Genomic DNA, 23,598 nt, shown 5'->3' on the forward strand with positions numbered 1-23,598 from the left:
GAGAAGTAATTTATGTTGTCAGCGAGCTCAGCTAGTTATTTGGATTAAGATAATTTAGAAATGTGTGTTCATTGGCAGGTCATTTGGAAAAACAGCTCTCATAAAAATGGGGTGAGATTTTTGATACACATTTTAGCTTTAACAGATAAAAAGCTTAATATTCTTAGACTTGATTTGATTGAAAAACTGTTTTAAAATAGTCTTTCTGGCTCCAAGTGATATTCAGTCTTATATGATAAGACTGACTAAGTGAACACAGCATACACATGTCTATACAGATCATTGAGGTTTTTAATAATCATCAACACATATGTACAATGCAGGCAATGTCGTATTCAAATGAACCCCCCCGCCAAAAAAAAGAATCCTAAAATGTGTTTTATTCTTATGTTCGGTCCTAAAATAGCTAAAGATTACCTCAGGGAATCAATTCAACAGCTCAAAAACGAATTTGGTACAGTCAGTAAAGTTACAGTTTGACAAAAAAGTAATACAGATTATCTACCACAGTTTACCAGCCCTGGGCGTGGGAGGTCCACACAAAAGAATAATAAAGAATTATTTCCCTCTCCAATGAAAATGAGTGGAAGATTCTTTAAAACTTAATCCCTGACATTTTTCCCAAAAGCGCCTAGTTTGTCTTTGTTCTTCAGGTATCTGATGGGACAAAAGCATTTTGTGAAACATGGACCCAGTTCACCCCGATGCAGAAGATCTACTAGAAGCCAGTCAAAAACATTCAGAAGTAAAGCAGATATTAAATGAGTTTGAGGTGTCAATAAAAACGGCTGGTAAGGGGAGATTCTCATTATGTTTGCACATTGAAAATCTTCTTTTTTCTTTCAAAAAGCATTGAGACAAATAACCTGATTGTCTAATACATAAGGAATTTAAACAATGGTTCAGTTTGGGATAGGCTCAACTACATACATTCAACTCTATAACCCCAGATGCAGGAATTACAATGTGTGCCTGTTTAAAAAGCCACTGATATCAACCATGTTTTAATTATAAAACATAGCCTATTGTTTATCATTTATTAAATCACTGTGTGAACTAGAAAGGGAAAAAAAGTGTAAGGGAAGTGCCATTTAACCCATCTGGTTTCTCGTCAGAAAACAAAACATTGTCTAGTCAATCTAATCTTAGTTGTGATCTTGATTTGGGATTAATTGGAGGTTCGGTTCTGTTGGCAAAGTCCAAATATCTGGGATCTCCAAGACCACTATCAAGCAGCATTGCTTTCAAATCAAAACCAGATAACAAATGACAGAAATACAGACCTTTCAAATGTTTGCCCTTGACTAAAGGTCGTTAAAACGCTATCATGGCATCTTTTTGTGCATCTTAAATCATGTCATATATAATATTGCTGTGCAAAAATACACAACACTGCATGTTAGGAAATTGTTGTTACAAGTGGCAGATGAAATGTCCATTTGAATATACAGCAAACCATTTTTCTAAGTAAAAAACAATACCAACAAAGCCCAAATTAAACACTCAAGAGATCAAAGATTAGGTTGTTGCCATTAAAAATAGAGGAAACGAAAATCACACCCAGGGCAGTGCTAACCGAATCAATTCTGTGTTGTAAATGAAGATGAATTCAAATCTTCTTTACAGCCAATAAATTCAATTGTTCCATTCCTTCAAAAATAATCAGATCCGACGCCCTGTACAAGGATTCACAACATGTTGTCAATCTGTTGGCCTGGAGACTCAGGCTTTTGAAAACACATGTGGGGATCTAGCAACACTTCCTCTGCATTATTCTGTTATAAAACCAGCGACTAGAGATAGCTGAGGGGAATGCAGAAGAACAAGGAAGCAGTCCCCACTGAACACAATTATTTAAGAAAGCATAAAAGTAAAATACATTTAGAGAAACTAATCTTATACAAAAACACTTGCGCCACTAGTTAGTTTGGTTTGTTTCCTCTTTAGTTAGTGACCGCTTAAATGAGCAGCAACACTGAGGTGGTGAAAGTCACTATATACACAAACAGGACTAACAATACACACATATAGACTCACTATGCAGTCATACAACATGTCAGTGTGTCCAGTTAACTCAGTGGTCTCACAGATGAGTCTGGGTCTTTCTCTCTCACACAAACGGAAACAAACTGGGGATCTGGGTGGGGCAGTGGCTGGTGACGGCGCGCCTATATTGTAATTGTGACAACATGGGTACTTTTCTTCTTCTTGGTGTATGAGGCTCAGTCAGGGCAGCTGGCTGCCAATGAGAACTGTATGAAGGTAAGTCGTCCTTTATAAGCATTTGTTATATTTTCCTTCGGTCGAGGGTACTGGCTGTGTGCAGACAATGAGAAAGAAAGGGTCAAGTTAGGTCACCATTTAATGTCTTCATAGAACATTTTATTTCCTTATAACTAAAACGTCTCTATTTAATATGCAGAGCACAAGTGATTATAAAAATGACCAAAATGGATTGAATAGAATACAAAGACAAGGTCACAGGCAAAGAACTGGAAGAATTCACTTTGAAAATGTTACCTTGAAAGCTTTGCGGTTTTAGCTTTCGTCATCCGAGACATGGGGTCTAGCAATGGCCATCTCCTCCTTGCTGTTTGCAATCATCTTACACTTCTACAAAATCACACACAAAAAAAAATCAGTTACTCTTACTTAACACAACTGTGCAATTAAACAACCAAAAATAACAGACCCACAGGACTTCCTTCAATATTCTTTCATATGAATATTATTACTACAAAAGTATAATCAATCAGTGTTCAATAATAAACACAAATACAGCCCCCACTCACCTCAGTAAGCTCCTTGATGGTGTGAATGTTAGCTTGCTGAGTGACCTTCCTCTTTGCTTCCACGATGTGGTCCATGTTAAGGGTTGGTTGTGGAGGGGCAAGACATGGGGGAGGCTTGTTAGTGATGGTAGGGAGCGGGGCAAGGGGAGGCATGGCTGCCAGGGCACCCATATTGGTCAAGGCAGCGGTCATAGTAGCTGCTGTCATGCTTGCCATAGCGGCAGACATGGTGATGTTTGACATGTTGGGCATTCCATGCATATTGGGTATCCCCATCTGACCCATGTTTGACATATTGGACATTCCCATGCCCATTGAGAGAGGTAAGGGTAGCGGTAAGGAGAGGGGGGTGGGGGATGGAGTGGGTAGAGGAAGCTGGAGGATGGCTTTCGGCCGAAGACTCTCAGGAATGGGCACCCCCGCCTTAGCACACATGGCAGCAGCATTAGCTTTGGCTATCTCCAGTAATTGATCCTTATCTAAAAGAAAGAGAGGAGGGGGTAATGCAAAATGTTATAGATAAGTAAAATAAATAGAGTGAAGCATACAAGCAGTGTAAACCTTTAGAAATATTGTACAAAGATTGGACCATGAATAAATGATAAATGTAATGTGTGATTCTCATAGATACTATTAAAAGTTATTTACCCAGGTCAGTGAGGCGTGGAGGAGTCTTGCTGGTGCTGCGTCGTGTACGGGACCCTGAGCGGCGCTGCTTGCGGAGAATTAGAACTGGAGAGTGGCTGGGTTCCCTTTTCCACCTGTCTCGCCTATCAAATGAACGACTTCGAAACACCGGGCGCCTCCCTCGGCCCCTCGACCTAGACCTTCTTCTGCGATCAGAAGAGCGAGACCTTGAACGCCTGCTTCTGTCCACCGACCTTTTCCTCCGGCCTGTGGAGCGGCTCTTGGATCGCTTGCTTCTGTCTGCGGACTTGGACCTCCTTCTCCCACGGGCATTGGGTGAGCGGGAACGCCGCTTTCTGGTTGGCGATCGAGACTTGGAGCGGCGAATTCTGGTCCGTGTCTTGGAGTGTGATTGCTTGCGCCGCCCGGTAGAGCGTGACCTCCGCCGCCGAGTGGGACTCCGAGACTTGGAACGCCGTTTCTTTCTTTCTGACGGAGAGACAGAATCTCTTTTCCTAACAGGAGACTTGGACCTGAGAACACGGGAATGATAAGACTGATAAGTAATTAAGCATATGCATCATCTGAACCTTTTAATTACATCTACAAAGTTGGCTTAGCATTGGGTCTGCAATAAGATGCCTTTCCAATCTAATTTTGTAAGGTCTTTAAACAATAATTACTAAGCTCTAGAAAGGTATTACATATTGATCTCTTTAAGAACTCAAGAGAACTTGGATTTGATATATGGGACAGGCACATATAAACATTCACACACACAACAAACCTAGACTGCCTCCTTCGGGATTTAGACTTGGATGCTGATCGTCGGGGTGAAGAAGTTGAGCGAAGTTTTCTGCAATCCTTAGGTGAGGGTGACTTTTGCTTAACTGGAGAGGAAGAACCCGCTTCTACATCTGAACCTTCTGAAAGCTCGCACACGTCTGCGGCATTGCCGGGTTCTCGAGATCCAGATCTGGACTTGGAAACATCTTGTTCATTGGATGAGCTGGCATCCTCTATCTGTTCCTTGTCGTGGTTCGGAGAAAACATCTGAATTAATTCCTGCAACGCATTTGAGGGACTCTCAGCCTGGGGGATGGAGGCAGCTGCTGAGGGCATTGGTTTCCAAGCACCTACATGGTATATTAAGACATGTTAGAACATTTTAAGGAAACAGAAAAACAAGTAACTGAGGGTATGAGATCCTGCTTTGCAGATATCTATACTTAAATATCTGTTTACACTACCAGTATTAAATAATAATTTACTGATTGGTAAACTGAGCAAACAAAGTGCAAGATGATATCTAGCAATTCTGATTCTCCTAAATCCTGTGGGATCAAGTCAAATGAATATGCAAATAACATGTGCCTCTTCCTGCAGAATAGAAGTGAATTTAACTTTTTTTTACAACAGTAGGCTCACACTCTTGGGAACCAAGTGAAGAGCAATTTTAGGAACAACGTCAATTTTCATTTTAAACAAAGCAAGGAAAAGACTCTGACCTGCTGTGGCAGAAAATCCTTCAGTTTCTGTCTGCTCTGACTCAGGAGAGGAAGGCTTTATCTCTTTGACAGGAGAGGAAGATGCAGATCTGGCTGGTGAGTTGTCAGACCCCCCATTACTGGACTTAGACCTGGACCTAGATCTGCTCAAGTCTGCTGAGGCAGATTTAGACGTTGACCTTCTTCCACCCTTCCTAGGAGATTTGGACTTATTCTTGATAGGTACTGGTGAGCTTGACTTTGACTGATGCCTTCGAGACAACGAGCGAGATTTGGAGCGCTTGCCAGACCTTGGTGGTGAACGATTTCTCCTGGCAGGGGAACGGGAGCGCCTCCGAGAGGGAGGTGTTTGGGATTTGGTCTGTTTGCGGGGACTCTTGGATCTTGAACGTCGACCGGGCTTAAGGACTACAACGGATCTTGACCGAGCGCGCTTGCTTTTACGGGTCGAACGGGAGCTTGATCGGCGGGTTCTAGGGGGTGGTGACCTCTTTCGCCGAGATAAGGATCGACTTTTCGAGCGCCTACCTCCTGCACGTCTTCCCGGTGAACGTGTTCTGGAGCGACGAACAAGGCGTCTTGATCTAGAAGTTGACCGACGAGTTCTCGTGACGGAACGCGACTTTGAACGTCTGCCAACTGCACCACCTCGCCTAGGTGAGCGGGCCCTGGAGTGCCTTCCTCCACGGGAACGTGACTCGGACCTCTGATTTCTCTTTGGAGATCGGGATAGAGAGGGGGACCTGCGCCCACCCCGTTTAGGGGATCTGGACACCTTTCTTTTAGGTGAGTGAGAACTTCTGCGTCGCTTTGGAGAAACAGACAATGAACTCCTCCGACGTTTAGGGGACTTGGACTTCCTTGGAGATTTTGAAACCTTCTTCTTCGGGGTGACGGAGCGAGAGGTAGACCGGGACTGGCGGGCTGCTCTCTTTGGAGAGATTGACTTCCTCTTAGATTTAGGGGACTGAGATTGGGACGGCTGCCGAGTCTTTAGAGGAGTTATGGACCGTTTTTCCTTAGAGGTTGACCTGGAATGAGTTCTTGACCGTTCTTTCATTGCAGTCGCTGCTGCTGTTGTTTGCCCATCAGCCTGCTCCCTAATAGGAGTAGGTGTTGGTGAACGACTATGACCTGACCCCAACCTCTTAATATCTAGGTCCCTGGAAGGAGAAGGAGACCTAGAGGAAATGCCATCCCTGTCCCTTGTCTTCTGAACTGAGTTGGACTGCTCTTTCGGGCTTGGGTCATCTCTTGGGGTGGCACCTTCCTGTTTAGGGATAATGTCAGGAAGTTCATGTGCATGGCTGAATGTACCATCAGCATGACTACCCTCGATCTTAACCTGAACAGTCGCTGTCTGGGTAATATCATCGTGGCATGCGGAGGGTGACCGTACACTCATATCTGATATATTGTTGCTCGAGTCCTTCCCTGCCGATGGGGACACATCCATCCCTGATAACTCCTCTTTCTTCACTCCAATTGATTCAGGTTTTTCCCCTCGTTTGCTTTTTGAAACCAGTTTGGCCATTGGTTCTTGCAGGTCAGATGCTGTAGCTGGAGAGTATTTAACATCAGCAGGAACTTTCTCTCCTTCACCTTCAGACTCAGAGCCTGAAGCTGAGCTGCTTTCAGATGGGGATCGAGATGGGGATTTTTTCTCCTGCTTTTCATCCTTCCTTCTCTTCTTTTTCTTCTTTTTTGCAGCATGTCTTTTGTGTTTCTTGGATTTTGCATCTCCCTCCATGTCTGCACGTGCTACAAGAACATTTTTATTTTTTATAAAAAATATTATGAAAAAACAACAATTATTGAATGAGGTTGTCTCAGGGACTCCTACCTGTAATAACATCCTTTTTGCCCTCCTCCTTTAGCCCATCTTGGCCTCCAACTCCTGCAGCTGCTGCTATTCTGGCACTGCAAAAACAAAGAAAATGAAACGTTTTATGGTTTTCTTAGTTGTTAATTATAAAAATGCTTATCACAAATTAATAGGATTCTACTTTATAGTTTTGGGATCTAAAAATCTTATTTAGGCAAAAAAGAACTCCATTGAATGAGATTGGTGGCTTTTCTAAGACAAATCTCCCTAGAAAATACAGGGCATTTAAAAAAAAAAAACATATTCTAGACAATTACACAGAATATAAAACATGTAATGTCTTAAATAACAGACCTGGCTCTGGTGTTTCTGAGGGGCTTCTGTGGTAGTGTTGGCTCTACATCTGACTCAGCACCAGATTCTGAACTGCTCTCCTTTTCCCCCTTTCTCTTCTTCTTCTTCTTCTTGCTCTTGTGTTTTCTGTGCTTCTTGTTTTTCTTGTGTGGTTGATCATTCCCTTCCTTGGCAATTATGTCGTCTTTCTCCGGGGCCTCATCTTCACCTAGAGACAGGATGTCCAGTATTTCAGATAAATTAGCATTTGGCAAATCCATAACAAGTGCAAAACTTAAAGCAAGATATTTGATTTGTGCTGTGATTAAAATTAGCAATTTAGTTTGGCTCCTTATAAAAATTGTGTAGATTAAATTATACATTTACCTGTGCAAAAGGTTGAAGGTACACAAAGAGCTACATTTATATATTAACGGCTAAGAGACATTTGGCAGATCTCAGTTACACTTTCAACTTGAAAAAACAGCACATGCAGATGGGATACCCATAGCAAGATATGGCATGGTAAACGTTATGTTATATTTGTGTGACTTTTTACTTTATTACGAAGAGTTCCTATAGTTTGTTCTTTGCAGTAATGTTAACATGTTTCCACAACAAAGAACATGCACAGTAGTGTTAATTTCGTCAGCTATTTTTTTTAATTTATTTTTAGTCTTAGTCATGTGTTAAATTTCATTTTTAGTTTTAGTCATATTTAGTTACCTTCATCCTGTTTTTATTTAGTAAAGTTTTAGTCGACTAAAGGTCTGAGCATTTTAGTCTTATTTTAGAAAAGAAAACTAATTATTTTAGTCTACTTGTTGTCAATGAAAACTGTTTTTTTAGTCATCAGATTATATAGAACATTTCAGTCAAACTAGTCTAGCCAAAACCAATAATTTGTCATTTTAGTATATATAAATAAATAAGATTATATCTTGTCCTTATTTGATGAAAAACACAGGTTGGATGATTAAGAATGTAGCTTTGCAGAGAGTATCTGGTCAGGTTTGCGGTGTTTTTACCAGCTGTGTTATGGCCACATTTCTTCCCTTCTGATGAAACAATGCATTCGCTTTTTTTCTCCGCCTCATTGTAGCGAAAATGGGCCCAAATATCACATTGTTTCTTTCTCCCAAGCAGTGGTGGCTTTAGACTTTTTCGTTGTCAGTCATTTTGACGGACAGGATCGTAAAATTTCCGTCATAATCCATTATTACCCGTCGAGTGCACAATTTATCACTCACTCACGCTGATGGGGGGGATATTCGGTTAACGCAAGTGCGACCACTGCTCCCAAGCCCTGTTGTTGCCATTTTATTTTCTGTTAAATAAGGTTAGTTAGACCATGAGTTAGACCCGAGTCTTCTTGACAGTTCACAGTGTGCCGCTGCCCGGTGTAATTCAAATATACCGCCGCACCCAGCACAGACACATAGCTGCTGCCCTTCCGCAGCACCGGAAATGGAACTGCTGGGAGAAAAACTGACTATCAGAAATGTAACGTTATCTTTGATAATATTTTGTCTCCAAATTTTTCGTCAACGAAAGTAAAGAGAGATTTTGGCATATTTTTTATTTAGTAAACTACATTTTCGTCTCGTCACTTTTCGTCAACGATATTGCATGATGATTTCGTTGCAGTTATTGTTTACTGCCGTCGGTGCCGTCTCGTCATCGTCATGGAAAAAAAGGTCGTTGACGAACATATTTCGTAATAGTTTTAGTCAACGAAATTAACACTAATGCACAGCCTTTCCAACATTGAGGTAACAAAATACAGCTCAAGCGTTTGGGGGTGGAAGGGTAACTAAAAGAAACTAAAAGAAAATGGGGAAAATATGTAATTGACAGAGCATTACTCACCTGAGGGGATGTCCACTGCACATTCCATTGTGCTGCTGCCCCTGGTTTTCTCAAAGGCTCTCTTAATATCACTGCCGTGCTTGACCCTCACTCAGCACTGGAAACAAAAAGGTTTAAAACTTAAGCAAAAAATAATGCAGCTCCAACATAAAAAGATGTATGTATATATATATATTCAATAGTCACGCTAGTGAAAAATGCAAGTAACCACATGCTCCTTACATGAACTACTAAAAAGGTTGTTCAGTCTGCTTTAACCACGCCAAGGCAAGCCAATCAGGGACAATATATAGCAGGCAAAGTGGAAGATGAATTAAGACTCTTCTACAAAAGAAATAACAAAAACTTAACATTACATCTTCATGAAGGTAGGATTTATCACAGGTCAGTTGTTTTAAACTTCTGTTTTATATGACCCCTTTAGAAGTTCCTTACAAACATTGATATCAACACCATCTAATTAATGTGATATTTAATTTTCAGCCACATACCATTGACCAATAAAACAATTGGCAAAATAGGGAAGCTTGCCTCTGAACACAAAACCCAAACCCTATGGCTTTTAATCATACAGTATGTCTCAGCACAAATATCAAAGATCGTAATACAACTGGTAAGATAAAAGATTAGCTGATTAGACTTTGCTTTTGATTTCACGGTTATGTAAACACAGTTTTCAGTTAGTTTCCAGCAAACTATTTCGAGAGATTACAATGTGTGAAACCAATCCTTACAATGCACAAGGATTTGCGGTTACCAAGTCAAAATACATGCCTAAAAAAAAAAATATCAAAACCTACTCCGAAACCACATTCAAAGTTGACTGAGATATCACATAAGATATGTTATTGAATAACATTCATATACTGTTGGCCTTACATCTATTCTCGCGGAGCCGGACCTATCCACAAAGCGCTGTGTCTGCTGAAAGACTATCATGTGAATACGGATGATAATAATATAATAATTTACTCTTGAAAAAACACATTTTAACCAAAGCCTGCGCGCTTCACTCAAATATGTTCGTTAGTTTCCTTTGATATAGAATTAATACATTAGCCCTGCTTAGTTGCGATCAGGTTACGATACAAACATGTGAGAAGCACTGCTACTCACACACAGTAGCGAAGAAGCCACATACTCACAATTCACTGAAATCACGTAAGATATGTATTTGCAGAAACAAATTACTTAAGTTACATACACAAAAACCGCTACACTCACATTTTAAGTAGCGAACATGTTAGCTTATGTAGCCAAACATCCAGGTGCCGAGCGATACCGCTTCAGTTAATGCTAAAGCTAACGTTAGCCATCAAAGGTAACGTTTAGAAATGCTATGTTACATTTCAAGTAACGTCTGATAACATTAAGTTAGCTCATTTGTTCTCGATACAGTATGTCACAGTGTTGAGTTTAAATCTGAATGATATTACTACTTCGTTTTCTTGGTTCAAAGCTGCACGGATAATGGAAGCAAAAATAAAAAAGTTTCAAGCAGCAGCAGACACTAACACGTTAGATAACGCTGATCACTGCCGGGCCTTCAAAGCCGTAAGTAGCGTTAACATCCATTCATAGATCAATGCAGCTGGATAAGGATAATAATTGCTGTGAATATGTCTTTATACACTGGTATTTCCTCAAACCTTAATTATATTGCACGCTTACCAAATGGACAAGCTGTTAATAGTACAACATGCTGCCTGCACGCCGCGGCCTAATCGGCGATCCACTCGCTCATCGCCATTACTACGTTAGCATGCTAGTAGCTATTCAACAAGCTAGTGTGCTAGGACTTTTAGCCACCTCTTGTTTCAACAAAGCAAGTTCGCTTGCTCATGAAAGTTGTATATTATGTATCATATATTTACCCAGGTTGTTTTCGGTAGAAGTAGTTCCTGTGTATAAAATGCAGTACCGCAATGTGTAAAAAACAACAATGGTTGAATATGCTAACCGTTAACGTTAGCCTACAACCTTATCCACCATGATGGAAAAGGTATCCCGAAATGCCATGCTTCGTGGTTTGAATGGCGGCGTCACTCACTGTCGCCCTGACAACTACACGCTCCACGTTAGCTAACTGTAGAAAACGGTGGGTCATTATAGTCTACTTCTTGGTTTAGTCTTGATGTGCGTTATTGTTTATTCTTTTATATAATATACAGTGTCAAGAAAGTATATCCTATACATGGGTGTAGCCTATATCTGGTTTTTGATTCACCATTTTGATATTTATATCATCCTTATGTGTTGCTGGTTTTGATACCCTGGTCCAGAAATACACATTATTTAACCAAGATGTATTTCTGATAGTTAAAATGACAAAAAATAAACGTGATGAGATGGTTATAGCTTGTGCTAAGTTGTCTAGTCAGTTAATATTTGTGTGCTTTTATTCTGAAGGTATCTGATCGGAAGTGGTAATGTTGTTGTTGCAGCTCCGGTGTCAGTAGTTCTCAAAGCGAGAGGATAGTGGTTTGCGAGAATTGCATGAAATATACTTCAGTGGCATGCTTTAACCTATGGTGTTACCTAACAAACCATTAAGTAGCTAAAAAACATGAAGAAGAGGTTTAACATCAACTTGGATGACTCTGCTTTCACTAAAGAAAGAACACCGGTCTGTATTTAGCTACACTTAACTTTGTAAAGCATCTAGAAATTAGCTAGCTAGTTGTTCATCTGTTAAATAACGTTACTTTTAGTACATTCCTTACATTTTAAATTGCTAACCGAGTTAGCCACTCTGTTTTTTGCACGATTCATTCCATAATTCTCGAGCCTCTAACAGGATTTTTCATTTGTTTGTGTTCCAGCCAAAGCCGCAGTTTCAAGCTTCGCCTAAAGGAGCACAAAACAGCTCAGCATCAAATTCATGTTCAACAAATCCTGCCAATGAACCAGTGGACCAGCCTATTTCCTATGCAGATTATGTCGTCCAGAGTAAAAGCTGTGTAGCTGGTCCTCCTCAAAGAGTGGGTCCCTCCAAACTACTCCGGACTGAAGGAGATGGAGACAGCAATCAGAAGCAAAGTGACTCAGATTCAGTGCGTTCTGCCCCAGGCTTATGTGAAACAGTTAAGGACCCTGCTAAAGGGACTGAAGATGGATCTGATGGGGTTGAGAATTGCGAGAAGACACAGGTGGATGATGGCACACACCAGGAAGAGGGGAATTGTCAAAGGTCATATCCAAGCCTAAACCTGGGGCCAAAACCAGTGGGGTCTGGGAGCAGCATTATTGTCAGTCCCCGGCAGGTATGCATCAACATGTATGTGCCTCTTGGCTCAATGCAACATTATGTATTAGGTTTCTAAATGAAAACAGCAGCTCCTCGTCCATACATTCACCCTCTGCACTCATTCCCATACAGAGTCAAAAGGTTTACTCATAAATCATCAGTTTGTTGATACTGTGCCCATTAGTGTGGAAATATGACTGTTCTCCTGCTTGTTATTTGCTTGCTAAACAGTAAGTATCCCTCTACATATTTTTTTGATACCAATTCAGAGGGGAAATCCAATCCTGAAGTTTGTGAGGAGTGTCCCTTGGGAGTTTGGTGAGGCCGTACCAGACTATATCCTGGGCCAAACAACTTGTGCTCTCTTTCTCAGGTGTGTTTTTTTTTTACCTCAAGAAGAGTGTATGTGTGTGTCTGTATACTGTATGTGAGACTAATAAGAGTTGTTTGTGTAGAGGAGATATTCTTTTTCGAATTTATTGTGCAAAATACAACTTTTTTCATTTAAATGTTCTCTCTTGTTCTGTTTTGCTGAAACACTGATGCTGGGGCATCTTGAAGTCTGAGGTATCACAATCTCAATCCCAACTATATCCACGATCGTCTCAAGCTGCTTGGACAGAATTTCACCCTGCGAGTGTTGCTGGTTCAAGTAGATGTGGTAAGTACAAAGTGGTTTTGTGATCAAAACATTGACAAGTTATAATAATTCAGTCTGAATTTGTTAAGTTACAGCTTAAAGTGCTTTGCTTTGAGAAGAAAAAAGTTTTAACTTGTACTGGGCAATATTGATCTAAAGCTCTCTTGGATATTTGACTACTTTGCATCAGTTGAGTACTCCCTGTTCCTTTTGACTCAGTAAAATGATCTAACAGAATGTAATTCTAGTCTAAAGTGTTCAGAGTACTGTATTGAAGGAAATCATACATGTCAAATACTAGATGCTGTATAACAAAGAATTACAGATGTGTTTCAAAAACCTTCTCATTCTTTATACATCAATTCCATTCAAAAAGATTCAAGATTCCATTTGTGTTTTTCTCTCTGACATTGTTTTTTTATTACAGAAAGACCCTCATCATACGTTGAAGGAGCTGGCTCGCATATGCATCATGGCTGACTGCACTCTGATCTTGGCTTGGAGGTACAACCTGCAACAGATTTCTAATAGGACTGAACAGTAACATACATAGAGAAGACTATAGTTGGAAACAGTTTTAAAATGCTTCTCTCCATAAGAAGATAAAGACTGATATTCTGATGTTTAATGTGTCATGAAATGCAATTTTAAGTTTGTAGGAGGTTCTAAACATTCTTTAAAACTTCATGGATCTAATTTTGTCATTTATAAGATATGTTTTATTATATTTTTTGGTTCGAACCAGGATCAACAGATCTCTATTTAATGTGCCTGCTTCTGTTGAGCAGGGAACACTGTGCCTCATAATACAATTAGAAAAGAATAAATAAACAAAGGTAATATTTGTGTTGTTTTGACAGTCCAGAGGAGGCCGGTCGTTACCTGGAAACCTACAAGTCATATGAAAAGAAACCAGCAGACTTACTGAAGGAGCAAGTTGAAAAAAACTATCTGTCACAGGTGTGTGGATTTAAGTCTTCACGTTAAAGAATGTGTAGTCCATTGCTATATTTTTGTTAACAACCAAATAATACGGAGGACCTTACAGTGTTATGGACTGAACCGGATGCAGCCACGTAGATTGTTGAGGTCAATTCAAAACAATTACAGTGGTGCACTTCTGATTTGATTGGTTTGTTTTAAGGTTACTGATTGCCTCACCACTGTGAAGTCCATAAACAAGACCGATGCCATTACCCTACTGTCCACTTTCTCAGTGAGTACCACTTCAGTGAACATTTCTCCTCAAATTGCTGCTACACTACAATCAGTGAATATGTACAGGCATATCCACAGGCTGATTTTATGGAGTACTCTAAATTAATCTTGTCCTTCTGGGATGATGTATTTTGTGATCAGTCTGTAGAAGGAATCATCAGTGCATCTAAGGAAGACTTGGTTCTCTGTCCAGGCCTTGGACCCCAAAAAGTGAGTTAAAATACATGTGTGTGGTGGTATAAATATACAGCTGGCATAAGGAACATTTCTAAAAGTACCATGTTGGCATTTTGTGTTTTCAGGCAAGGCGACTCTATGATGTGCTGCATAAGCCCTTCCTCAAGTCAAAGACAAAAGACAGCTGAAACAAAGAGTGTGTGACATGCTCCTGGCAAGAACTCCTTAATGTTGGTTGTTGTGTTGAACAGCAAAAGAAAACACACACATTTCAGAAGACTGAATTAAATAAACACGCTTGATCTACTGAGGTGATGAGATAAAGTGTGAAATAGTAAGCTGTTGGAGCTGCACACTGAATATATGCCGAATTAAGTCATGGGTTTGTTCAATGTTGGTTCTTTTATTAAATGAAAATAAATATTTTTGTATGTTTGTATACTGTTAACTGTGCCTTTTATTATTTCTTAGTTTCTTTGTTCTCAATGAGAAACAACAAGTGTGCTTAAATGTATTTTTTATCCACAAAAAGTAGGGAAAATAAATAATTGTGTATAGTATAAATTGAAATGTAACTTTGGTGGCAGGGTAAGGGCGAGCTCCTATACCTTCCGCTGACTGAAATTAATAACTAAAGTATACATTTGTATTTAAATGACTTAGGTGTTAATACTTTGAAAATTAAGAAGTGCACTAATGCTACTCAAAAAATAATAAAAAAGAGAAAAATAAAAGCAGTAGTAATTCTTTGTGAACCGTTCTCTTATATGTGCGAGAAGAAGAGTGTCAGAGTTTTTAACAATGAAGTGGTTTCTATCCCACCAATCCAGAGCGCATTGCTGCCTTCAGGTGCTCCTCTAAAATTCCGTTTCTATGGTTGGAAGTCACCATGATACGCTTTTACTTTGAAAGCTTCAGATGTTAATTAGCCTGAAGTAACAAGAGCATAGAGTGTTAGAATATAACTATTTTGTGACCAAATTAAGAAAATATTTGATGTGCATTATGTGATGTTATAACCAGATCAAACACATGTCAGTATATTTTCGATTCGAGTGATGATAACAATGTGTCCGACAGCACCTGAAGACACAGTAATTTAAACTGACGTCAAAACCGGAAGTGTTCATGCTGTTGAAGTGTTGTGATGATAATATTAACTGCTCATTTCACAAAAGTATTCAGTCTTAACTTATCGATGCACCGTGTGGCCTCGCAGCGGGGACAGTGACACGCTGCTCGTGCACGCCAAGACTTCTTCAGAGTGGTGGTGGGCAGAGCTGCAGGGGATCGCAGGGTATGTCCCCGCCTGCTACCTGCGCCAGCTGCCTGCTGCTGAGGAAGAGGAGGAGGAGGACACCTCTCTGGAGGACCCATGGCAAGATGAGGAATACTTTGGCCGTTATGGGACCCTGGTTAGAAACGTTCAAAGATCACACTGTTATGCATGTTATTTTATTTCAATTCAATTTAATACATCTTTATTGTGCCCGGATTACAATTATGGTACATTATAAAAACAGAGGAACATAATGTACACATGACCATAACATAAACGGCCTAGCATTCGGTGCCATTTCAGCTAGGGTATTCAAAAATAAAGAACATAATTTTCCATGTTTTTATTTTATTTAATCTGAATGATGGCTTGTTAAAGTATAAGAAAAATATTTTTGGTCAAGCTCAGCATATTATGCTTACATTTTTTTTTTTTTTACCATCCCCAGTTACTGTGTGTGCACCCTGTTACTGTGACAAATAGTAACAGGGTGGACGGTAACAGGGTGGACATTTTATGCTAAACTTGGCTATTGCTACATGTGTGATGATAATCAAGCTAGCACTTGGTGACAACAGAAACATATATTTGATAGATATATTCACCATATTTTCTAAATGTAAAACAAATGATCAGTTCCACTAAAAATGAGCATAACAGGGTGGACATTTTATGCTTTACCGCAATAGTTAAGTTCTTTAAAACATTAGAAAAACGTTGCAGGAAGAACGCAATCACTCTGCTTCTTGAAGATTATTTCCCACTGAAAATGTATCCTTCTTCTTGAGTCATACAAATAGTAGAATAGTAAAGGGGCGTGTCCAAAGGGATTCAAATCAGAGTAACAGGGGGGACATTCAAACAGGGGACACACACTTTATTTTCAATACAAATGAAATAACAACAATTTCAATTTGGTGAGGAATATTAGCAAAAGGGTCATACAACACTCACAAAAATGTAGAATTTGTTTGTATTTATTTGATTTATTTTTGTATATCTGTTACAGAAGTTGAGCAAACATGATTGGGGACACAGCAATTTGGCCTACTTGTGCTAAAATCAGAGTAATTATTTAGAATTTTTTATATCCTGGCTAAATAACATTGTTGTTTTATGGTAGAGGGTATAAACATTTAAAACCAAGCTTTTAAAAAAATAAGCATTAGACCTTTTAAATACAAAATATATGATATAATCTGGTGGGGACCTAAATGGCACCGAATGCTACGTCAACCACAACTGTACGGCAGCAACACATTCTATTATCGATAAGTACAAGCAAAAACAGCGTTTGCAATGTGCCATGACTAAAATTGCATTTAGTACAAATTGCAAAAGTACCCTATAGGCCTACCTCCAACCTGAGGGCAGAAGGTGGAGAATCTGCTGCAAGATGTGAGATGGGTCAATATTTAAACATGTCATTATGGGCATATGGTGGGTTTAAGAACACATTCAGAGAGTTTCAAAAAATGAAGACATTCACAAACAATGTTGGAAGAACCCAGAATAGATATGTGAATTAGATGGAACATGCTGCTGTTCAGCTTTTGACTTACAAACCTTTGCCCATCAGATTTTCCTAAGATGAAATGCACAGAAAGTTTTATAGTGAGGACATTCTTAATGGTTCAATTTGATCCCTATACGTTGTTACTAAAATCACTTGTTACATGTTCCACATATTTAACTTGTTAAATCCACAAATCATACCACTAACTGTATTTTCTTATCACTTTTTATTTATTTTATTTTATTATCCCACAGAGGCTTCACTCGGAGATGCTGTCAGATAGAAGGCGCACTGAGGCGTACAGGCAGGTTATTCTCAGCAACAGCACTCCTGTGAGGAATAAGGTGGTGATGGACCTCGGCTGTGGGACTGGCATCATCAGCCTGTTCTGCGCTCAGCTGGCACGCCCCTCACAGGTCATGTAAACAGTAGTGCTAGTGGGGGGGGGGGGTTACTTATGAAACAGACTGTGTAAAATGTCTTGAATTTTCCTTTAAGTATTAACAACTTGTTAGCTGGAAAAACAAAGGGTTTTGATAATAGACCACATTTGACACTTTAATATATATTTATTTCATAATTGCATTATTGAATTTTTCTGAAAGTATATTTTAAAGCTCAAAGTATGTCTAAAATGTCAACAAAAGTACCTAAAAACAACCCATAGGAAGTTGGAAGTATGAGAAATGTGGAAAAACAGAATCTCTGTATAGTGTACTATGCATTGGTGTACTTTTACTCCCATCTGCTGGACAAGGTGTATTGCTACATGGAACAAACCCCAGGGTGAGCAGTGTCTAATTTGGGATTTGTAGCTGTTTGATATGGAGGCGAGCTCCATGGCCAAGTACACCAGACAGCTGGTGAAGCAGAACGGCTATGAGGAGGTGGTGACGGTGCTCCAGGGACGAGCTGAGGACATCTACCAGAGCGGGTGGACATCCTGGTGTCTGAGTGGATGGGAAACTGCCTACTGGTAATAACACAACAAGGTATAATGGTAATATCTGTTCTACTTGGTCTGCTTTATTGAAGTTTTATTGAAGTTGTATTCAGATCCCATAATGCTCTTCCGCTCACAGTCCCACTAAGAGTTTAATATACCTCGTCCTGTTTTTGTTTCTCCGCCCTCCGGTCTAGTTTGAGTTCATGGTGGAGTCAGTTCTGCTGGCCAGGGACCACTGGCTTAAAGAAGGCGGCGTAATGTGGACCTCATCCGCAGCCCTCACCCTGGTGCCATGTCAGGCCAACAGCTATTACGCAGAGAAGATGGCCTTCTGGTAGCAGCCCTATGGACTGGACTGTACTCCTCTTCAGTAAGATACACTACTCAGCTGTAAAGTTTAATCGTTGAGTATAATAATCTGTGGTGCCAGATAGTGATGCAAGGGATCATGATGTGACAATCAGAATAGAAGCCACATCTATGGCAACCATTTTCAATGCAATAAAACTCAAATTAGTGTCACATTCACTGTGAGCGGCACATTTGAATTTAAGTAAAGTGTATATCGGTCACAAAAGTACCACATTTTTTGAGAATACATTTGTTTGTATCGACTCTACATGCCACAATATTTTATTGTATGTCAAGCATATGGTGATCTGTTGATTCATTATTGTAAGCGCAGTTAACTTTAGTTCCCACCATGTACATTTCTACAATTATACACACAATTTGTACATAAAGCCCTCAATATGTACGTAGTAATTGTGTCTTCAAAATAGATCCAGTGTGACTGATCCACCAGCAGGCAGCTGGTCTCAGGCAGCAACTAACTGGCGTCTTTGTAAGTTGCCTCAAGTAGCCCGAAACATTTAAGTGGTCACTTTCCAACCACAATTAACGCTGACCTCTGATGCTAACTGGTATTTTTCTAGCATGAGAAGAAAAACAAGATAAGTTAAGCATAAGTTAATAAGTAAACTACAACTTTTGTATTGCATAAGAGGATTCCTAAGATGTTTTCATTTCATTTCAAACCTTTATTTATCCAGGTGTATGCCTTGAGATCATTGATCTCTTTTTCAAGGGAGACCTGCTAGACCTGTTTTCTTTTGTATCTGTGTGTGGGTGGCTGTTTCCTGTTGTTTCAAATATGCACACGGCCCACATTTATAGTTACCATCAGGAATCGGTAGAATTCGTTTTTAAAGGATTTTACACCCTATTTGTAAACTTGCTTTGGGTTGCCAAAAGGTGTTGCTGATTTGACAATAATTGATTCCCCTTTTCTCTGAGGAAATGGCTCAAGGTTTTTAGTTCCTTCATGGGGTATGTTAGTGCAGAGCAATACTCCATGGAAAGTTACCAGAATAGTCAGGATGTGATTCAAACTGAAACATCCTCAAGCGACATCCTGGTACTAAAAAGGCCAAAATCATTTGGTGAATAAAGATGGTGAATTGGAGTAAAGGTTTGCAATCAACACAATAAAACTGAATCGCTGAAGGGAATTATTGAGTCCAATCAGATCCGATGGTCTCAAATAACATGAGATTATTTTTGTTCTGAAAGGTGTTGCAGGTATTTTATACACTTTATTTCTCATTTAGAAGTTGCTACCAGTACTAACTGTTGTGACATGAGCATGTTTATAATCTGTTACTGTTTACCAATGTTTGTAGACAAATGAGTACACACTTTAAATTACAATTAGTATGGTATACAGAGTCTAGTGTTGTTTACCTGTTTCTTAGTTATCTTATGACATGTGTTCAGAAATCCAATTTGTCCTTTGCCCTGTTTAGTTTCAATAGTCACCTCATCGACCCCAGCGACTGCCTCGCGGCTCCCTGTGATGCCCTGCTCCTGGACATGTACACTCTGGAGATCAAAGACCTGGAGGTGCTGGGTGTTTCCCTTTTATACAAAGAATTGCTCCACTCAAAACAGGCTGGATATGCTAACTGATAGAGCCATGTGTTTAATTTCTCAGGAAATAAAGGTGCAGTTTCATTTTGGTGTGGAAAAGTCTGATTTTCTTTCATGGATACATAGTTAGCCACTACTTCTGAAATAGTGAAAACTAAAGCAAATGTATACAGACTGAAAAGTTGTGGCTCAAGCCTGTTCTATCGACGCTTTTTAAAAATGATTTGAAATATTTATCATATCTATCATGAAATTGAAAGAGACAAAGATGTGTGTATATCATGTTGTGTAGTTTTAATGTGGAGGATGGTTTATTCACTAACAGCAATGCTCCTGAGCCCTGAACAGTATTTTTAATAGCCCTTGACGCATAATTTAACTAATCAGAATTTGTCATTTGCAAAAATAAAAATACACTAAGCAATGTACACAACACCTATAGTATTTCTCTATGTGCAAATAATGTTGTTAAAATCTTAAAGTGTCACAAAAAGTCACAAACTTTAATGCATGACAGTATTAAGTTGTTTCTTTTCTTCAGGTCAACGCACTGGAAGCAGACTCTTTTCATGCTGGACCGGCCCGTCAGAGTTTTGGAGGGAGACTCCATCGCTGGAACCATCGTCCTGCGCAGGAACCCCGTCTGGAGACGCCACATGACCATCACCCTGCACTGGAGTATTAACAGCAGCACGGGGGGAACGGAAAAGGGCCAGGCAAACATTTATTCTTCACTTTGAAATCTCTCTTTATTCATTAAATAAATGTCCATACATTGATGGTAGATTCTTTGATTCTCTTATACAACATTGTGGTTACATGTGTGACTCGTGCAAAGTGACTCATACATTAGAGTCCCCATAGTCCTATCTTGACTTTGACTTATAAATGGTGTTGTTAGAGATGTTCATTTGGGGGGTTTTTCTCTCCGTCCATAGGTTGGGAAAAATAGTTTCCCCATGTGGAGGTGACGGATTCTCTGCAAGTGTTGGAGATCTACAGGGAAAGAGTTTAAAACCTCTTGTGTTGAGTTCAGGGTCAGTAGGATATGAGCTGTGAGCTTCTGCTGATGGAATGAAGTGTGACGGTCAAAGGCCTGGGAACTACAGAACACCCATATCAAAAGGATAGATTAACAAAGAAGCTACATGCTACTAATGAACAGGAGCATTATTTTTAACTGTATTAAAACGTATTTAAATATTGGGCTGAAGACAATGGTTGAAATCTGAAACAACAAACCGTTTTGAAAAGATTTGTGATCTCAGGTGCAAAAAGGAGAAGATTTTATGTTTAGGTTTACTCTTATGTGCATATTGTTTTACAATAGGCATTCAATTTACATGATTCTTACTTTGTTCGAGTGTTTTACATGCCAGAAGGCTTGTACAGGTTCAAGAAACAGATTAACCATCATTTATAATGGTTTGAGATTAATCATTTTTGTACATTCGAAGATTAGAGTGAACATTGTATGCCACTTAAATTCTTAATTATCCTAATGAGCTAAAATAGGCATTACCATTTTTACCTAGAGATATTAAATAACATTTATTATTTTAAATAAAATGACTGTTCAAAAAATACACTAATGTTGATACAAATAAAATAACGTTTTGGGAATTATTGAATTCCAAATGTTGTGTTTGTCTCTTTCAGAACTGTCATGGCACATTTATTTTTTGTCTGTGGATACAGTCTCATTGGTCATGGCTCTGTTTTACTCTTTGCTTTAGCTCTGGAGCGCGTGTTGACCTCTGAGGATAAAGGCTGAGTGGGTAAGGATTCAGGAGAAGGAGGCCTGGAGAGCGGGACAAACATGGGGGGTTTAACAACTTTGTCTTGAACCTCTGTTACCCCACTCTTAGCACGTTTCTGCCTCAAGTGTTTGTCACAGTGGTTGACAAACGTATCCAGCTTGACAAAGGTCTTGTTGCACACTTTGCAGTGATAAGGCCGCTGTCCTTTGTTGAGGCGTATGTGCAGCCTGATGTATGATGATCGTACAAAGGTGCGGCAGCAGACCCCACACTTCAGACCCTCGCTGCTACTCGGTGTCTGTGCCGGAGCTGGCGCTGGCACTGGCACTGGTTTGACCTTTCCCAACGCTTCCTCAGCCTTGTGAGAGAGCAGGAGGGGCAGAGAGCGAAAACCGGCCCCACACTGCTCACACTTATACGGCCGCTCCCCTGTGTGTAGGCGAACATGAGCCAGGAGCCCAGCCTTCTGTGTGAACGACTTGTCACAGTAGGTGCACTTGAAGGGCTTCTCGCCTGTGTGGAGCCGCTGGTGGGTCTTCAGATGTGAGGCCCGGCCGAAGGTCTTGCCACACTCTGAGCATTTAAATGGCCGGTCCCCGCTGTGTATTATCTTGTGTGCCATCAGGTGGGAGGACTGATGGAAGTACTTGCCGCAGGTGCTACATCTGAATTTCCTCTCCTTGTTGTGGGATGCCAGGTGAAGGGTCAGGTGGGCGGAGGAGATGAATGTTTTGGAGCACAAGCTGCAGCTGTGAGGGTCCAGGCGGAGGTGGCGGTGTGGGCGCCGCCCGAGAGGGAGGCTGCTGCCTGCCTGGCAGGATGCACACTTGGAAGGAGGGGAGGAAGTGGAGGTTGTGTCAGAGTCCAGCTGTGGAAGGCTACATCGACAGTCCGAGCACTGCCCAGTCTGTTGGTCTTTAGCACTGGTTTTATCCAACATTGTGCTATCTACAATACCACAGAGCGAGGAACATCTGAAAGGGATAAACACATTATGTTTATCGTGCTTTAAAGTGGTGTAGCTGAGGGTAGACATGCATGTATAAAGTCTGTGTCTTATCAGCTTTATTGCCATAAAAAAAAAAAAAACATTATATGATAACGATTATCATATTTTCTGTATCACTTCCCTGTTAATGACGCACGCTAGCTGACCGGATTACGAGTGTTGTCAAACTGTTCTAAAACTAATCTGCATGCAAAATTGAAAACCAGAAACACCATGGATGTATAGAAATACACAAGCTTACTGAAGAACAGGCACTACAATGTAGGCCTGGCTTCGCCCTTAACAATGCGATGTTACGATGCGAATAATGGAACATAAACAAGGGATTTTACATACCGTGTTATTTCTTCTTAAGAAAACGGGCATTTGTTTAAAGAAATGATCCTTTAAGCGCAGTTAAGCACTGTAATTACGCCGTTAAATAAAGGCTGAGGGATAGCATTTTGAGCCCTCCTTTTTCCTGCAAAGGGCTGTTTACCAGACACAGGGGCTGCAGCAACATCTAGCGTGCGGCGGAATAACTTGTATTGCGTCGCAGAGAAGGAGACATTAATGTAGGAGAGTCTGCACATCCTAAGTCAAAAAAATGAATTATACCGGACAAATTATTCTTATGATGATCCAACATTAAATCAGTGTCTGCAAAATGTACAACACCAAGTATCTGATGGGCATACATTGTGTATTCCAAGTCAATATCAATGACGGGTAGATACTATCCTACAGTGACTTCCTCGTCCCTCAGAAAAGTTTCGTTTCATTGGAGAGTTCACAAGAAACTATCAGTGATTTGCACTGATGTTGCTGCCCTCTTAACTTTCGATTCGTACAAAATGGCTTTTGACTTGTTTGGAAAACGAAAGACACACTGTATGTGCCGGGAAACGACGATTAGGGGTTGGACATCAGCAGCCTTTATAAAT

At 40.1% G+C, this 23,598-nt stretch overlaps 4 protein-coding genes across 7 annotated transcripts; 2 read left to right on the forward strand and 2 right to left on the reverse strand.

Moving 5' to 3' along the window:
- Nucleotides 1-277: 277 nt before the first annotated feature.
- Nucleotides 278-11,009, reverse strand: sona (SON DNA and RNA binding protein a). Of its 3 annotated transcripts, XM_079662824.1 has the most exons (11): nt 10,829-11,009; nt 9,177-9,278; nt 8,955-9,051; nt 7,107-7,314; nt 6,771-6,847; nt 4,928-6,688; nt 4,207-4,555; nt 3,441-3,952; nt 2,793-3,271; nt 2,521-2,613; nt 278-2,316 (listed from the first exon to the last, which is right to left on the reverse strand). In XM_079662824.1, the coding sequence occupies exons 3-10, from the start codon at nt 8,980-8,982 to the stop codon at nt 2,539-2,541; spliced, it is 3,489 nt and encodes a 1,162-aa protein (XP_079518950.1). In that variant the 5' UTR covers nt 8,983-9,051; nt 9,177-9,278; nt 10,829-11,009; the 3' UTR covers nt 278-2,316; nt 2,521-2,538. The 3 variants fall into 3 exon arrangements, with proteins under 3 accessions (XP_079518950.1, XP_079518949.1, XP_079518951.1); XM_079662823.1 differs by lacking the exon at nt 9,177-9,278; XM_079662825.1 differs by lacking the exons at nt 9,177-9,278; nt 10,829-11,009 and adding an exon at nt 10,626-10,646.
- On the forward strand, nt 10,220-14,675 carry ercc1 (excision repair cross-complementation group 1). Of its 2 annotated transcripts, none has more exons than XM_079662826.1 (9): nt 10,220-10,508; nt 11,777-12,217; nt 12,471-12,574; nt 12,763-12,862; nt 13,269-13,345; nt 13,702-13,801; nt 13,986-14,057; nt 14,201-14,269; nt 14,362-14,675. In XM_079662826.1, exons 1-9 carry the CDS (start codon nt 10,425-10,427, stop codon nt 14,422-14,424), a joined length of 1,110 nt encoding a protein of 369 aa, XP_079518952.1. In that variant the 5' UTR covers nt 10,220-10,424; the 3' UTR covers nt 14,425-14,675. The 2 variants fall into 2 exon arrangements, with proteins under 2 accessions (XP_079518952.1, XP_079518953.1); XM_079662827.1 differs by lacking the exon at nt 10,220-10,508 and adding an exon at nt 11,378-11,580.
- Nucleotides 14,676-15,408: 733 nt separating this feature from the next.
- prmt2 (protein arginine methyltransferase 2) lies at nt 15,409-20,685 on the forward strand (the record flags this gene model as incomplete). The annotated part of the gene is given in 9 exon segments (XM_079665765.1): nt 15,409-15,651; nt 17,286-17,447; nt 17,847-17,949; nt 17,952-18,007; nt 18,172-18,312; nt 18,316-18,347; nt 18,760-18,821; nt 19,783-19,879; nt 20,448-20,685. Coding segments are annotated over 9 exon segments (1,095 nt in total), but the record flags the coding sequence as incomplete, so codon positions are not given.
- On the reverse strand, nt 20,243-23,499 carry LOC307028355 (uncharacterized protein). The gene is made up of 2 exons (XM_079663305.1): nt 23,012-23,499; nt 20,243-22,640 (listed from the first exon to the last, which is right to left on the reverse strand). Exon 2 carries the CDS (start codon nt 22,604-22,606, stop codon nt 21,614-21,616), a length of 993 nt encoding a protein of 330 aa, XP_079519431.1. The 5' UTR covers nt 22,607-22,640; nt 23,012-23,499; the 3' UTR covers nt 20,243-21,613.
- Nucleotides 23,500-23,598: the final 99 nt, after the last annotated feature.

The sequence above is a fragment of the Notothenia rossii genome (genome assembly GCF_949606895.1).
Source record: "Notothenia rossii genome assembly, chromosome: 2".
Taxonomy (NCBI): domain Eukaryota; kingdom Metazoa; phylum Chordata; class Actinopteri; order Perciformes; family Nototheniidae; genus Notothenia; species Notothenia rossii.